The following is a 17,852-nucleotide window of genomic DNA, read 5'->3' on the forward strand; positions in this document are numbered from 1 at the left end:
ACTTCCGTTCAATCATTGAACATTTGTTACACTTCATTCAATAAACGTTAGCAAATTATAACCATCTTCCTGATGACGGAGGTCTATGATTTCAATGCTTCTGGGTAGATATGTTGGTCTTTGCTTTACATAGTATTGATGATGTATAAATGAATCCCGGATTTCCCTTTGATTTCCGTTTCTATTTCATTTCTGTTAAACATATTACTGGACGGCACCATACTTTAATGTGATATACTTTGAACACATTTAGCTAACGCTTGCTATATTGTTCCTTTCGAATGCACTCACCAAACTTGTAAAGAGGTAGTGAAATGTTTCAGAGCACATGTTGACCTTTTGAGCCTGAAACAGAAAAAGTTGAGAGTTCTTATTGCGTTAAAAAGAAACCAGTACAACGCCATTATTAAATACACATATGCAGTTAGATTACAAGTTAAACAAGAATGGAATTTAATTTCGGAATTTTTCAAAAGGCATCATCGAAAAATAAAGCATTGTACTCTCACGTGTGTATGAATTTCTTACTCATAACCAATGAATGTAATATGTCAAAATGATTACAATTTCTAAGGTAAGACTATACCTGTTCTAGAATTTTGTCAACTTTGGATACATCACAGTCGACAATGATCCTGTTATCGCCTTGCATTGGATTAGAGATTAGTTCTTTGAACATATAGACATAGTTTTCAACAATAGGGTCGAGTTTACGGACGGTGACCTTCATATCTGTACCCTTTGTGGCCTTTAGCACTTCCTGTAATCTAACTAATCCTGAAATAGAAAAAAAGTATTTTGATACGTCATATGGTATTTAGTAACGTTTATGATATGAAATACTGTATGATTATGATGACAAAAAATAAATGTAACAGTATATAGTAATAATATATCGATATGCAAAATATGTAATTTCAATGAGCACCATTGCAACACAAACAAAACGAAAATCATCAATTTAAAAATAAAGAATTTGAAAAGGGTTTAATCGAAATCATATATGATGAAGTCACTTGCTTTCACACGCATAACGTATAGCCAGTTATTTTCGCTGAGACAATGTTTTCACTATTTCGCGGTACATCATCGTGTGTATTCGATGTCATCTTAGATCCAGATCGCAAAATTGTAATTCGTCAAAATATCATTTAGTGGTTGTGATGCAAATCGTGAAAATTTTACTGATAATTTTAGGCAGTAAGTTCGAGTGAGCAAAGAATAGTTTCATCATGAATTAATTAATGACAAATAATGTGTTATTCATACACAACACTTTAAACGAACTAAAAAAATTAGGGTTTTACCATCATTATCCTCATATAGCACCGTGAATGACGTCCATCCCCAATATTCAATGAGAGCCTTGTACGCCTTACTTAGGGTCAGGTAGTCAGGGTACAGGCTAATGGAATAGTACTCTCGGTTGTCGCGGGAGTCCCAGTGGGCCTGGATATGGGGAATGGACAGAGAATTACAGATGGACTGGACGTGTCCAGCGGATATTGTGGACACGGGTCCAAACATAGCCGCTATCCCTGTCTTTACCTCCCGACATACTGAAATAGAAGAAAAAGTTCCTTTTTAGAACTTGAACATGACAGCCTCTATCAGAAATGAAATAGTTAGGTCCTTCTCAAAACACACCACAAAAATGGCAGATGCAGCAATACAATGAGTTGTCGTGATCTACAATTCATGTAACAATTTGTTTTTGTGTTCTTTTATAACAATGAAATTTACAACTCCCGTTTTAAGTCAGTAAATTACTTATCATATTCGTTGAGTTTGTGTACTTTAAAACTACGATCTAACAGTAGCGTAATAATGATACACTGTTCATCGTTTTAAGGTCATCGTGTTTCTAGTTTGTGTATTTGTTTCGCTGAAGTGGAACATATATTTCTACGTCACTTAAAATGAAATTTGCTCTTCTTTACGATATAATCAATTTAGGCTGACAGTTTCAGCGTCCGAAATTCAGCTCATGAAATGTTTGAATCCACCAATCTTTTTCAAATATGATTATTGCAAAGATGTCCGGAGGAAAGTATGATCGATTAGACATGTCTATATACAATTATAGACTGCAAGAATGGTTGCAACTCATTATGCCTTGAAAAAGTACAATATCTTATTTGGTTTCAGAAATATATCTTACATCTTCCTTTCTATGCGTTATCTTAATGCTTCTTTGGCTGAAAATCATATTAATCAGATATGATCGGCGCTATACCTTTAACCAACATGGTTGCTTCTAGAGGAAATCTTGACACGAAACATCATCAAATTCCTTGTGCACATTTATCTTTTCATCGTTAGTATAAAGGCGTGAAACTATTTGAATTCATTGTTTGAATACAGATTGGCATATATATCATGTACATGTTTAATTCACCCAAAGTCAACTTAAGATAACAGGAAAATAACATTATGTCAACATAATCATAATCCAAATCAAATTTCATAAAACTAGGGCAACATATTAACAATACAATACTTTAAAGGACAAGGAGAGTAAGACCAGTTGTTTAGGAATAGAAAGCATCTTCTGCTTCATCGACGAAACCCGCTATGTAAACCTTGGTCAGTAATGTCATGTTCTCAACTAAGAACAAGTTATACAACAACGGAACCAACAGGCAAACTAACGAGCACCAAAACACGTCCAACTTCAAATCGTACAAACAAATAGAATGTTTCTAAATTATCTCCATAATTTTCACCAACCTGCATCAAGACTAGCTCAGATTTACGCTGCAACACAAATTCTCCGATAAAATGTAGAACGTATTAAAACATATACCAAACCTTCAATTGACCTCGTGTTACATATCTTCTGTATAAGAAATTGCAGGCATCAAGACATTACTATTCATTGAGGGACCAGACGGCCCGATAAAAAATCGGAAGATCAACACTTCAAATATTGTGTAATAAAGACAAGACCAGTACTCTGTACCTCTGGTGAAACATAACAGAGATACCGTGTTATAGTGTGGTATATAAGAGGGTCAATCGGTACAAATAATTCTATTCTCATAAGCATGTCACATAGGTGTAACATCGATCAAAGTCGAACTTTATGGTATATAATTGTACAGACTAATAAATATACTTCATGTTGAATACTATCCTCTTATCTCAAGCCGAGAGATGCACTTAGAACAGCATTTACTGTACTCAAGTGCAGTGAACATATCAAATGGAACCCGACAACTTTTCACGACATAGTCTGGTCTTGTATGTAATCCCGATAAAATATGTCCCTTTGGAATGCAAATGTCTGGTCTATAGCGTGCTTCTGTAATATTAGCATTTACTGGATATGAGATACAGTATAGACCAAAACGCCTTTAGAACTTATGAAGAACCAAACAAGAGATTAAAATATTTGATAAACATAACAAAAAAGAATTGAGAACGAATATTCACGAATACAATTGTAAAAGATTGCCAAGGGGAAAAGTAATAAATCAAATTGGCAATCAGCGCGTCTCGGTCATATGAGACAAAATGTAATGATAAATATCTAATATCATATCAACGTTACAAACAATATTATCGTCTCCCTTGTTGAATGCTCACCTACTGGCACTTAGAATCGGTATACCGATAATCATCATTACAAATTCAGAATGTTAAGTGGATTTTTATTCTTTTTGATATAATTTCAATATTCATTGGATGTTCAGTATTCTACCCTTCCTTCGTTTAAGAATAGTTATCCCCGACAAAACGTATACCAATAATGATAGCCATGTAATGATAGATGATTAGATCAACAGTCCGTAGACTTCAGTGATACGAGATTAATGCGTCCGTGCGAAAAAGAAACCCTAAAGCACCTGTAATTCCAAAATAAATAGAAAGCCCAGAATTATATATATATATATACGTCTGCTACAGAGTGGCCTCTGGTAGAACCGGTTAGCAATGATAACAGGGTGACGTAACAAGAGTCAGTGACTGAGGTGATAGCAACTAGAGACAACAGAAAGGAAAACAAGCAACGCTTTACAGTCATGAAAACGCATTTATCAAAACATAAATATCAAGGATCAAACAAAGCTCAATAATATGTTTTTTTCTGATTCGTGTTTCCTGGCATGAACATTTAAAGAGAAACCAAATATACAGCTGCACACGACACAGGGTAGGGGACCAACATTGATTCACTACAGACGTGTTTTCAATTGCAACATCGCGCTTGATGTTTAACACTGCTATATATCCTATCCCAGATGTAGTAGCGATACGTTCCTATGATGGAACACAGCCAGATCTCCCCTAAACATAAACAACGTGTGTTATATGCAATTGGGAGATGGAATTATCATCTCTTAAAGACCGACTGTACAATAGTCATTTTCATCTGAATTGAAAAAAGAACACATCTTTTGACTTCCGAACAATGATCCAATTTAGTAAATTTCGTTCCAGGTCTATGAAGTAAATGCACCGTATTGTCCTGTAAATGTAAATATTCATTAGATCAAAGCATAGGTAAATGCGTATAGCCAGAAATAGACACAGGTGTGTGTAATTGTCATGTGTTGCGAGTTCAGGTCCATTTCCTTACATATCAACATTAATTATCACGTATTTATGCGGTAAATAATTGTACATATCTGAAATATGTTTACATTTTTAAAGAAAAAAACACCAACAAATACCAACATGGCGACATTTTCCTAATTCAAGCTCTAATTCCATAAAACTAGGGAAATTATGAACAAACGAAGACTTTAAACGGAGACTCCTGAAAAAGTACATGGAGAATAAGACCAGGTGTTCTGGAAGGGTAAGCGTCTTCTGCTCCATCTACGACACACGCCAGGCAAACCTAGGTCAATCCAAGTAAGTATTGACACGTTTGCAAATGAGAACAATGTTGTTATAATCATTCGATAATGTTTTCATGCGGCAGAGTAATGAAATAAATGTCAAATATTACAGTCTACCATTACACCAATTGTAATGGTTACTATAAGCTGTTTTATGCTTATTATTGCTAATGCTTTTCTGACTTTTGCGTTTTCCTAAGTTCTCATTTCGTAGCGTTAGTAAGTGCTATCTTTGTTATGATTAACTAAAACGCTAGGTCATGTTTTGTCATCATGTACCTTTTTCTGTTTCGCGTTACGATTTAACGATAAGACAGACTGATATTGTCTTCACTGGAACCGAAATAGAAAATGCTGACATCTTCAACCTAAATTCAGTGTTTATTTTTGTTTTTTGTTTGCTTTTTTTTTAATCCTCTTTTTTTTTATCTTATTTTGTTTTTAGACTGGTGTTTAGTCTTGCTTCGAGAGAGTGGCAAAGTTTCAGGTGTATCCACTTATGCACAAGTCTATGAAAGGATATCGGGTCTCAGTGAACGATTTACATGTCCACTAAAAAGACATTCTAAACAGATAAACACTTAGTGGAATGACAGGGTGTGCTGTAAATTTACCATCTAACGATTTACTTCACCACAGAAATATGTAAAAACATAGAAGAGGGGGCTTCCGTTGCACAAATTACAAATCAATGACAAGATCATCGGACGCCTGGTTATATAAGACTCATGTTTATGTGTGGATGCAAGACAGGGATATTCTACCTGCGGATCACACAAAAAGCCTGAAACGCGGGGGTAAACCGGGTTATCTCACATTTTTATAATTCCGAGAGTTGAACATTCTAAGGTCCCGAATAAACTTAGCATTTCCCCTCATTTCTAAACCTCTGACTAACTCGGAAAGTGAAATAGTAACAGCAAAAATCGATTATCCACACCCAGTTAGATGCCGGAGTTGAAAAATCAATGTCAACAATGAAATCAAATTCAATATAAAATTTATATTTCTTGTCGCGTTACAAGGCGATACTAAATTTCTGTTGACTGCTAACTTCTTGCGTATGGAGATAAGTACATTTTTATGCAATTACGACTTACTGACTACTATGTGTACGAAATTGTTTCAATTAATATTCAACGAAAGAAATCATAAATTAAAAAAAGTTTAAAACTGAAGTGATTTTTGTACTCATGCAACTACTTACCACATTACGACGAGTACGAGCCTATGATACACGTATCTCTGCAAACGGTCATATATATACAGAAAATATGAGTGTATTGACCTGGATAGACCAATGCTAAACGGTAAATTATGAAGGAAAACTTTTACTGTTTCAATCGGCTTAGCTGGCATTATAGTATTGTTTTTTTCGTGATAATGTACTAGAAGAAGAACAACAAGAGATTATATGTAGCATACGTTTATCAATATACGACATTCCAACACAAACGTGATCAGTCTACGACGGTTCTGAAAGTTAATAAAATATGTATCTGAGTTGTTAATGTTTGAGTGTGCGAGAGAGCGAGAGTGTATGGAGGGAATATCCTTGTATCAGGGTGTAAAGCACTTGCATGCTTTCTAAAGACGTAGAAATTGTAAAAGCAAAATTGGACCTTATGATAAAACAATTAGAACTTAAAATCCTAACATATAACCCTAGGTCACTGATCATCAACGGAACACCAATTGAACGACCAATGAATACAATATCTTTGCATATCAAAACGGTAATAAGACGATTCACCAACACGTCTACATTACAAGACTTCAAACAAATGGTCTTTATGATGTATTGGAAGAAAAGAAATTATTATAAAAAAAGACAGCTAAACATATCAAATTGCTAGTGCTGATGATACTCTTGTATGATAACATCGACACGGTGCGAGGACACTACCGCCATGTTTTGCGTTTAGCAAGAGAATTCCACCGGCTTACTACGGGTCATTGCTCAGGTGGAATTACGATACTGTCGCTGACAGATATTACCCACGTGTCCTACTATTATCAGCATCAATCAGTGGCATCTTTCTCTCGAATTCTTGATAAGCCTCCAGAATCCCTTTCATATATCCAGACGTTATCACGAATAGCCGTTCGCTGACCCTAAGCGTTCTCACGGCAATATTTTGGATGAATCATTGTTGTAATAGGGTTGGGATTGCTCATGAGATGTTCATCTTATCAACAGATAACAATGTGCCACATCTCATTGCATCATGTTGATTATTAACCAATCACAAATACAAAGTGATGGAGCTGGAGTTTCTATAAAATACTGGTATTTTTTCTATCAAGGAAAATAATTTCTCCTCAACTGTGTGTGAAAACCTGACCGAGACATTACACATCGATGCATTGATATACATAAATATACCGGTGGTACGGATAGTTTTTGCGACCTTAATATCTTTCCAAAACTAATTCCGACTCATGTGTCTCCAGTGACACATCTAGAACCTGACATCCATGCACCGAGAAAGGTTGTCTACCAATCTTCACCAGCAGCTATGTCACTGATATTGTTGTTGTCTGGCAGTGAACATATACTAGCAGAGAATATGCCCTATTGAACACAAAAAAATATGATACAGGAAGCAATGGAAACATATCACTAACACGTTAGTAAGCACTCCACCTTGTGCTTTACGGTATCAGTCCCGTGAATTACCAAGCAGAAGCCATGCTGAGGGGAAGTCCATTTGTCTGTCTGGAAAAAGAAAAATGGGAATAACTTTCCCCAATCCGTGCGGGATTAGGGATGCTGATGTAATTATAATGATTGCTGTCTTAAGGCCCTCTAGTGACACAATTCGTAATAGTGTACTGCAAAAACAAGACCTTAACAGAAAGACGAACAGAGAGACGGTTTAATGTCCCGTTACCAGCCAGGGTCATTTAGAGGCAAAATTTTCTTGAAGTATTTGGTGGCTACCGCCAAAAAAGAGGAATATGAAGTAGAAGGTCTGCCTTATGCTTTTGGGTAATGCATTTTTAATGGTGAACTAACCCTATATTGATTTTAAGCAGTACGTCGATGTCGAAATGAATTAACATTTAAACTAATTATAGCAACTCCGACCACTGTTGACATTAAATGTAGAGCACAATCATCTTTAAAGGGCACTAACCATGCACTTTTTACATATAACTGTTGAACAAATGCATTTTTGCAGTACATGTATATGGCGGTCGGAAAGAGACGATGGGAAGAATTGCGTAGAAAGTCAGCATTTCAGGGTTTAAAATGAGACAACTCTGTTATAAAATAATTGGTGTAATCTGTGAAAGAGTATACACTGAAAATCATGCTATATTTAGAAACATTTTGAAAGCAATTTTCACATTCAGGATTCCAGCAGAACGCACGTTATCTATAAAGCATCTGTAATCAATTTCCGTTGAGATCAGCAACCTGATGAATTTGCCAGTCAATATTTTGTGACTAGGATATGCTTTCATAGACCTTAACATCCTCATGGTGATACTGGTGAGGAATAACGAAGTTTTCTTCTTCATAAACCTGATGAGTTCAAACTCAGCTCTAAGTTAAGAATCACTCGTGTTAATTCCCCATGACAAATGGTTAGGTTCATGTTCCTGGTAAACTGAGCTATAGCCTGTCAAAGTATGTGTGGTATATAATACAGTTACTGTGACCGCGTGGCGACAACAAATTTACCACTCTGCACGAATCGTTTTTCATCCTGCTGATTTCTCCTCTGGGTGAAAACTCTATTATTTCACTTTCACTTCCATTACCATTCTTCGGAATGTTTGTCGCAAGAGACCAAATTGTGTAAAATTGAGTCATTACATTTTTCTTCTGGGGTACTTTCTTTCTGATTGACAGGACATGTGCAAATCAGCGGAATTATTTTGGTAAGTATCGCATGATGATAGCAACAAAGCCACTTACTAGTAATATATTATCATCAATGTTTATGGTCAAGAACAGCTAATGTGCACGTTTGGTAGATCCACAAGAAAAAGAGTGCAGCCAGAAGATGAATTAGGAGTTCGTTGTGCTATGATATTCTCCGATATTCTCCCAGAATTCATCTCATCCTCATAGCTTGTTCTCCTTATCTCATTTCATATTTACTAGATAAAGCTCAAAAAACTATAATAACCTTAACTTTTATACAATAAAGAAGACCAAAGACAACAAAGAAAATAATAATAGAATCATTCAAACTCGTATTGGATGTCTAAGACAAATTCAGGATGAAAGAGAGATTTACACGCAGATTTCTGAATACAAAGAGAATTACACCATGTGGGCGTATATGATATACATATGACTTAACGGTAAACCATTATATAACTAGGTAGTAATTTTGAACTCAGTTTATGATAATTCAAATTAATATAAGTACATTTTTCTATACGTAATAAGTAGTCCAGGATTGTTCGTTCACTGTCCACTAACTTATGAGTTCTTGTAGGTTGCTGGTTCGTACTGAACTTAATAAAACATAATAGTATACACTTTAAATCATTGAGAAGAGCGTGATTAATTACCTGTGTTCATTGAAGTGATCTACAAAGTGATTTGAACATTTGATCAGTGGCTCGAGGAATTCCTGGTTTAAATGGTAACACCTTTTATAAGTCACAATGACTAATAAATGTGATTACTGATTTCTTTTTATCAAAATCAACACTGCATCTGCGTTAAGAACCTTGTGATCAAATTATTGAACATCAAAAACATGATAAGGACTGGTATATGACGTAGGCTTCATTGACCATTTTGCAATTCAAAAAGCTATTTACCAAATGCTTTTCTAATAATAATATTTTTCAAACTCCAAGACCAGAAATGCACAAAAGGGGGTTTGGTACAGGTTCCTAAACATTTAAATGTGAGTAAAGGACACAGTGTATGCTGTCAAAATTTTACACTCGCGAAAGAGATTCCCGAACATGCTGGCATGAAAGTGGATATGAACGATTTACGAATTTCTACACTGACTAATGTGGACAAGGATTCATCACCTTTATAACGAAGTTTGCCAGAATTCACACAATTTCTGTAGTGACAAAGGAAAATGTTTAAATAATATCAGAAGGGGCTAACTAGTAGTACAGGTAGACAACGGAGGATAAATGTCGACAAGCTGAGCACCAATGTAATGGCGTAGAGATCATTCTCAGTAGGACAGATAAATCAGAACCTAAACGAATTACACCCCCTTTCACATGGATAAATCTAAATGACATTTACAGATCCCAACGATAGAAAGTGAGCCCCTGGTAGTTACGTACTCGCTAAGCACAAACTATCTATCAATAACTTTGTGATATTCCTGAGGGCGCTCCTTACTTTTCATTTAAATACGCAACAGCTTCCCAAGCAGAAGTTAGATTTATGTAAGTTTACAATAATTTTTATTGACAAATGATTAATGATTACAAGTATAGATTCAAAAGACGACATGGAACATCCTGTTGAATTTCTAAACGAAATAAACTTGGATAAAACGTAAGTTCCGTATCTCGTTTTCTCTTCGCATCCGCATGTCTTGTTCCTTGTTCCGACTTTTGGACTTTCCGATGATTTTAATCATATAATTTTAGTACCGTTTGTCATTTTCAGTCAAATCACATTCGTAAGATAACGTACTTCAATCCAATCCAGCATTGATATCAGGAAATATTAACGTGTGTGGTTTTTAATGCCTCGTAAAAGCTAATTTTACATCAGCATTATCTTGTATAAAATATCGATTATATTTGATATTTAACAGGCTTAACGTCAAGCAAAAACATATGTACCATTCACAAATACATAGTAATGGAAAACCAATGATTTGTTACCACTATTTTCATATATGTAGCTTCTCTTATAAAACGATAACAAAATACCAACAAGGGAACACAAACATAATCCAAACTAAAATTCAATAAAACTAGGGGAACAAATTAACAAACGTGTAATATCATTGTAGATTCCTGGCTCGATGTTCATACACTCAGCCTGTCCGGTGCATTCGAAATTATAGTTTGTATATTTCCTAGATTCAGAATATGGGACTGTTAATTACAATTGTGATATATTTCAAGAACAATAGCATCCATTTCAATTCACACTATCTTGTAAAGTCGATCTCATAACTATCAAATACCCAAATAAAACCAGTGACATTGTGTGAAGTCGGGAAGCATCTGGGGTTCAATGCGACCAATAAAAGGGATCAAAGTGATTTCACGATTCATTGTTTAAACCATACTGATGTACTATAGTACAACGTGCCTCGTGAATCAGTGACGATAGCTGTCGATTAATTTATTTAAGAATATGCGGGCACTTAAAATACCTTTAGAGTAGGGTTTTTTTTTTATAATGAAGCATGTGACAAACATTAAGAAATAGCTAGCTCATTATTCGCCGAAATATCTGGAACAGATCCTGTAGTACTTGGCACCATCATCTAATTCTGAAAACACAGGTGGGTGTCATTACCAAAGTCTGTAAAGGTGTAATGACCTTCCTTGTTGTGTGTTATGGGATTGGTGGTATTGTAATTATACAAGAATGTGTGGTCCTGCTATCCATTATGTGCCTGCACTTCACCGGTGTTTTGTAACGTTATAGTTTGATAAACATGCCATCGGGCCATCAATACATTATTTATGTAACCATATCAAAGGGTTTCGGCATATTATGTATTATGACACATGGTCAACTATTGTACAATATATTTATCATTTTGTATGATACTGTGAGGTTTAATTGTGATTGTGGTACTACTATACTGTACCAAATTGATATCGCATCGGCATTTGAGTATAATAAATATGTCTACTATGTTGCTTTATTAAATTTTTGGTACATGAAACAGAAAAGTTTTGTTGAAAAATGACATTTTTGTTAAAGGTTAAGAAGTTTCTTTACAGTTTTGCTTTTTCATTTTTTTCTATCAATTAATTTATTTTCTTAATCATCTTTTCATATATTGATTTTTTTATTCGTTTATGACAAATAATTTGTTTTATTTAATGCTGTCATCGTGTACTTTTTAAAGAGTACACCTTTGTTGTTTTTTTTTGCCATGAATTTCTTTTATATGTTAATACATTACCTTTTTTGTTGGCCTCGAAGCTATCGTGAGGTTTCACATCTTGCATCTCATACACGAGCAAGGTATGAGATAGAATGTCATTCATCAAGTTAATCTCGTCAATGGCATGCATCAACGCTAGCTTGGGTCCGGTGTGCTCATTTTCGAACAAACCACCTAAAAAACAAAGATATCATATCATTATTGAACTAGGAACAAACATATTATATTAAAATGTATCCTTCATAATTTATCAGATCTTCTACCTAAATGGGTATTGATTAGCTATTTGCCTATCTGATGATCTGGCTTTTAACTGTAACTCGAGAAAGACGCACTTTAAACAATAGATTTATGCACTGTTGTGTAATGATTGTTGTATATCCGCCAATTAGCGATCAGTTGTACACCATTATCTAAGTTAACGCAATGTCCAATATATTGTATTTGTGTCATCACGATTTTTATGTTAATATGAAATGTCAACGAAGACTGCTTTATAATCAAACAAAACACATCACTAATAGACATTGGCATGCTGATAAGTTCAAATATGTGTGACAATTGGCACCATGGGTTTCTAGACTCAAATAAGCATTCAATCCTCCAAACATAGTCTAAAAGAGAGAGTACAAGCCTTTAACAGAGGTGGGGAGATGGAGAGGCACAGACTACATGTGTAATCCCGTCTTTTCTGAGAAGACAAGGATTGTTGCTACATCTTGAACTAGTAAACTAAGAAAGCTAATCTGGTGTATATGCCTGATGTTCACACTTGCGCATCATACGAGTGATCGGCCAGCTCGACCATACATTTGTATACCACAGTCGCCAAAATACGTCACAACACAAGACGGTTAATTACCATACATAACGTAATTCCTACAGGACGTGTTATATGCAGTAGGTAGTTAATAGCTACACAACCGGGGAGTTTTACTTGTCAGCCAACAAGTGTTGTAAATAAGCATGTTATTTGATGTCTAGTTATATCGTCATCCTACGCTCGTAATTTCGTTATTACACTTTACATCATTTGCTAACATAAACACCTGATCGCCGACTTCTAAAGACAGTTATTTCACAAACTTATTATGATAAAATTGCGCTTCAGAATTACAAACCCAATATTTTCTACATTAAATATTAACCGCACAAAACACGAGTTGTGATAAGTTCTTTGGATTTTACTGTTGGAAATGCAAAGCATATCTGACACTTAAAACAAAAGAATGATGACATGTATTGTACTTAATTGTCATTTAGAATATTTTCGTTTTCGTTACTAATTGTCTATTTGCAAACAGAAGGTACATCATGTTGTAGACTTGGTGTTGACGAGGTCAGTGTAGGAATCTTATGTTACCGATTCTCACGTTTTACATCGGCATCTCTCAATTTTTATGTGATAAGGCCTGGTAGAGGATGTGGGCTGATACTTATCCCTGGGAATATTGACACTGATCACACTCGTACTTATTAAATCACATAAGGTTTAAGAATATCAAAGTGCAAAAGGGTTGTCTATAATGCCTAGACTCCGGGATTCCCTCTGTGTAGGTGTTGATGATGTGTATCTCTGGAAAGTCAAGATGTATGCCACTAGAACGTGACTGCCTAGATACAACACTGTTGTTATAGACTCCAACATTCCCTTAGACACATCTCCATCCTGGCATGTGGTCGTTTTGAGGAATAACAACCAACAAAACATGCGCGAGACTGACATCAGACAAACAACTGTTTGGAACGTGCATCATGCACTTAATTAGTTACATCACGTGTTTATATTAAAGTCCGTGCTCTTTGCATACCCCTACAACAATATTGACATATCAGAGATGATCCAAGGAATAATTATCCCAAATGTCCTGCTGTTTTTTCACTTGTACTATATAACGAAGAAAACAGGGCTTTCAAGTAAGTGAAGTACCTTCTTGAAGCAACAGCATGAAGACACGGCAGCATACCAAGGCAAGTTGCTGGGATAACAAGTTATGGCTACCAGTAGGTGTATCAAGGCACATTTAATAATACTTATACATAGATGTACTCAATATCTTCTCTGACGCAATTTTCTCGTCCTAAATGAATAGCTACATATAGATACGTTTATAAAACATAAAACAAAGAAATAACACATCGCCAAGATCACAAACATATGCACAATACTTTGTCAGGCACTGAGGACGAGAGATGGGCATAGATTTCTCGTTAGTCGTGTGACGCAGTTAAGCAAATATAACAACAAAAAAACGTGACAGGTAGCTAATCAAACGCTCGAACAAAGAGAAGATGTCGGGTGTCGTGGTCAGCATATCATGTATGTCATAAACAGTTCAACTAACATCATTTTTGATGAATAAAGTTAAACGTAAATATATCGAGTAAAACTTTGAATAAACAGACAGTTTAATACTTCTTTATTGTGTGAAATGGCGCATTAAGCGTTTTATGTAAAAACAACACACACATTTTGTGTTTTGTGATCTGTACAAAAAACGTGTATATTATATGTTTTGTATTATGTAACAACTGCCATGCGTTTAAGATAACTATAACGTTTTTTTGTGTTGTGCAAAATATATTACATTGTGTAAAAGACTGTGTATGTGTACAGTTTACCGAATAATCCCCCAAGTAAGATTTCTCGTGGATGTTCGAGAAAAAAATAACGAATCAGATAAAAAAAAAAGTAGTAACAATTAACTTTGTGTGTCCGCTCATCATTGTAACTAGTAAAACCATAACACAGTTCTGATGATTCAACTAAACTTGGTTGATCTACATTCGTATTTAAAGACAAATTGTAACATTAACTTCGTGAAAACCGACTTTACATTCACAAATATCCTAATTCTTCGAAGACCCTAAAGAACACACTGTTTAAATGAGGTACGTAAGGACAAACGACCCGGCGATAACCAAGTGTTTAAGCCGTATGCGTTACAAATTGCTCACTAGTTTCTCTGATCCCTAAAAATCGAAACAACTTAGCGCTCACTTAGGACCATCGCTGAAGTCTGTCTATCGAGTTTCTTCATCGGAAATTACTTTTACAAGATATATTGTCAGTCTGATTACATGGCTAATAGTTTATACAGACGATAATTGATCCATTCCCAAGACAAGTTTGATAATACCCCTACTAACTGTCTCGTCATTCCAGATCACCCAGGCTACTAACAGACACTCGTACCTTAATAACGGTGATACATTTTAGCCGTCTCATTGTGATGTCTCACAGTGTATCCCCATTTAACCACAGGCCTGGCATTCTAGGAATGATGCCTAATGAGTGATGGATTCATTTCACGCATTAAGATTTTAAGTAATGAAAGTATAATACATAACGGCCTGATGTTGATTCGTATACTTTAACATTTTAGAATATTTCAAAACAATATTTCGAATACGCTTTCATCATCATATCTGGTGACATCTGAATTTTCACATGTAATGTCGGTATACGCTTATCCATTAATTAATTTTCTCAGAAACATGTACATAATTCGCTCACCAAAGCTTCTCCTATAAAAATGTTGACATTTAAAGCCTACACTAGGTGGTCTACCAAGTTCTCGTTAATCTTCTGTACATCTATAGTCACGTTCAGCTTACCATGTTTACGCTCAGTGCAGATCTTGTCCTGATGTAACAAGATCTTCAGTGATACTAACAATATCATACGTTTGTCTCATTCCCAGTTAAATGTTAATGACTTCACTGCCTACGGATTTCCGTTTTCTTCGCAATACTATATATATTCTCAATTGACTGAAAGTGTTGCTCGGAGAGTTTCTTTGATACAAGATATAAGACAAAACAAATATATAGTTCACACACACACAAACACACGAATACATCCATACGTTTCTACTTCATCATCATCACCATCATAATCCTCATCTACATGTATGTCAGTTTTAAAAAAAGACATCACGTATAAATATGTATATCTTTCCTCGTCACATCTGCCTCGTCAAATCTGATCTATGTTGTAAATGAAATTGAATTGAATTAAGAAAATGAATTGCTATACTGGTTTCCAAGAGCAGAGGAGGCTCTGTACAACATCGTGCTTGTAGAAGAAATGTCTGTGTGTGTAAACGAATTAATATTTGAGAACACTAATGATAAGATATGACGAATTCTTTACTGTAGGTAAGTGACAGTTAAGACAACATCCATCAGACGGATTTCACATCAGTTATCCACGGATGTAGGGTCATACCATAACTATGACATCGGCCAAACGATGGATTTTACATATCAGTCTCCTAGATTCTCATTTTGTACACGAATATTGACAATTACAGACCCTATGAAGGCCTAGACAGAAGAAAGACAACATCGATTACGTCATCAGACTTGCATTTTATTATCTACATCCCTTCAAACAATATTCATCAAACGTTTTGTATGCAAATTGTGAAATCAATATGTGTAGTCTTTGCCCCTGCCATGCCCAGCTGTCAGTGCAAATTATTGGCACGTCCTGTGCGAATAATTGACTTTGAAAAGAAAACAACCTACAACATTATCAGTAAAATTTACATTATAAAACTCAAAATCATAGTCCTTCAACCAAAGAATGACAATGTTGTTGAGATGATAAAGATTATGTATCGTGTCGACAGCTTGGCAGTAGATCGAAATTCAATTGGATGCTCCAGTGACTAAATATTAGCATCCTTCTCGTTACTCACGACTGTATCGGGCGGGTATTGCTGCAATATGGTGTGACTGTGTAACATCAATTTCTGCACCATGTGTATGCTATTATAGAATGATGCACTCATTTCCTTTTTTTTCAAATGTTTGATTAAGCTACTTTTCAACATTGCGTGACAAACGCATGGTCGTGCTGTAGTTTCTGTTTACATCAATATTGTCGATATCACGGCTAAACTATGACAGCGACATATTTAATAATATTTAACAAATTCCCTGATAACATTCCTTGGATTTTAAATCTGCTGAAATACAATCTGGTAAATTGATGTTATTTCAAAATAAAATTACGATCGTCAATCTTTTCATCTTGACAAAACTGCGTTGTTGGGTATTCAAAGGAAACAGCGTGATGCCGTGATTGAGACAGGCTGCCAATGTGTCGACACATGTGGTCAAACCATGCACCAGAAGATGTAATAAGACGGAGAAGACTTACATGTAAGTCAGAAAAGTGTAAAACATTTTGGTTCGATGCACAAAGATGTCTTCACACTTAAACATTTTTTTTTTCATATCAAAATGAGAAATGCTAGAAGTACAACGTATTTACACTAATTCGATCTAATCTTACCAGCAAAAAACTAAAGATGGTCTTCCTTTGCACATTAAGACAGCTAACCTAATTTGGTTTGCCTATGATCAGAAAATAGGAACGTTTGTATTTACTTTTAATCCTGGCATACTGTATCAAAAAAGGCGAGGGGTTCCAATACATTAAGTGAACTTTGATACACTGATATGATGTCAAAAAGTCGGGAAAATTTCTATCGTACATTGAGAAATCTGCATCCCTAGTTGAAACGAAAATTTCTCCATCGTTTTATCACTCGAGCAATGCAACTTTCGCTGACTTATATAGAAAAAAGAACCAATTTCGTTTGACAATTACTTACAAAGATGTGCTCATATAATGTACTTCAGTTCAAAAACGTATATAGGATGTCTACTGACCGTGTAATATGTGCTGTTTTGGGTTTTATAAGTCGGTGATGTATTGGGTTGAACGAAGCATATGATCGGTCCTTTCCCGACAACATGATATATCCAACGACAGATATTCTGTTAGTTATAGGATTAACCCACAATATCCAACACACTCAAAACTACTGTTTTTTGTTCATACAGTATGGAACACAGAAGAAAAAGGGTAGTCACATTCTGATTTTAAATCAATGTTAAGCGGCTAACACCG

General features: G+C 35.3%; 1 protein-coding gene across 1 annotated transcript in view; it reads right to left on the bottom strand.

Annotated features, from left to right (window-relative positions):
- The window catches only part of LOC132552729 (glutamate receptor ionotropic, kainate 2-like), an 83,041-nt gene that overhangs the window by 14,452 nt on the left and 50,737 nt on the right, over window positions 1–17,852 (bottom strand). The window contains exons 3-6 of the mRNA XM_060216923.1: window positions 11,945–12,100; window positions 1,308–1,559; window positions 587–777; window positions 292–345 (exon numbers count right to left, since the gene is read on the bottom strand). Coding sequence (XP_060072906.1) covers window positions 292–345; window positions 587–777; window positions 1,308–1,559; window positions 11,945–12,100 — 653 coding nt within the window. The remainder of the gene's footprint in view (window positions 1–291; window positions 346–586; window positions 778–1,307; window positions 1,560–11,944; window positions 12,101–17,852) is intronic.

The sequence above is a fragment of the Ylistrum balloti genome, unplaced genomic scaffold (genome assembly GCF_031769215.1).
Source record: "Ylistrum balloti isolate Yb309-2 unplaced genomic scaffold, AGI_CSIRO_Ybal_v1 Utg370274, whole genome shotgun sequence".
NCBI classification, from domain to species: Eukaryota; Metazoa; Mollusca; class Bivalvia; order Pectinida; family Pectinidae; genus Ylistrum; species Ylistrum balloti.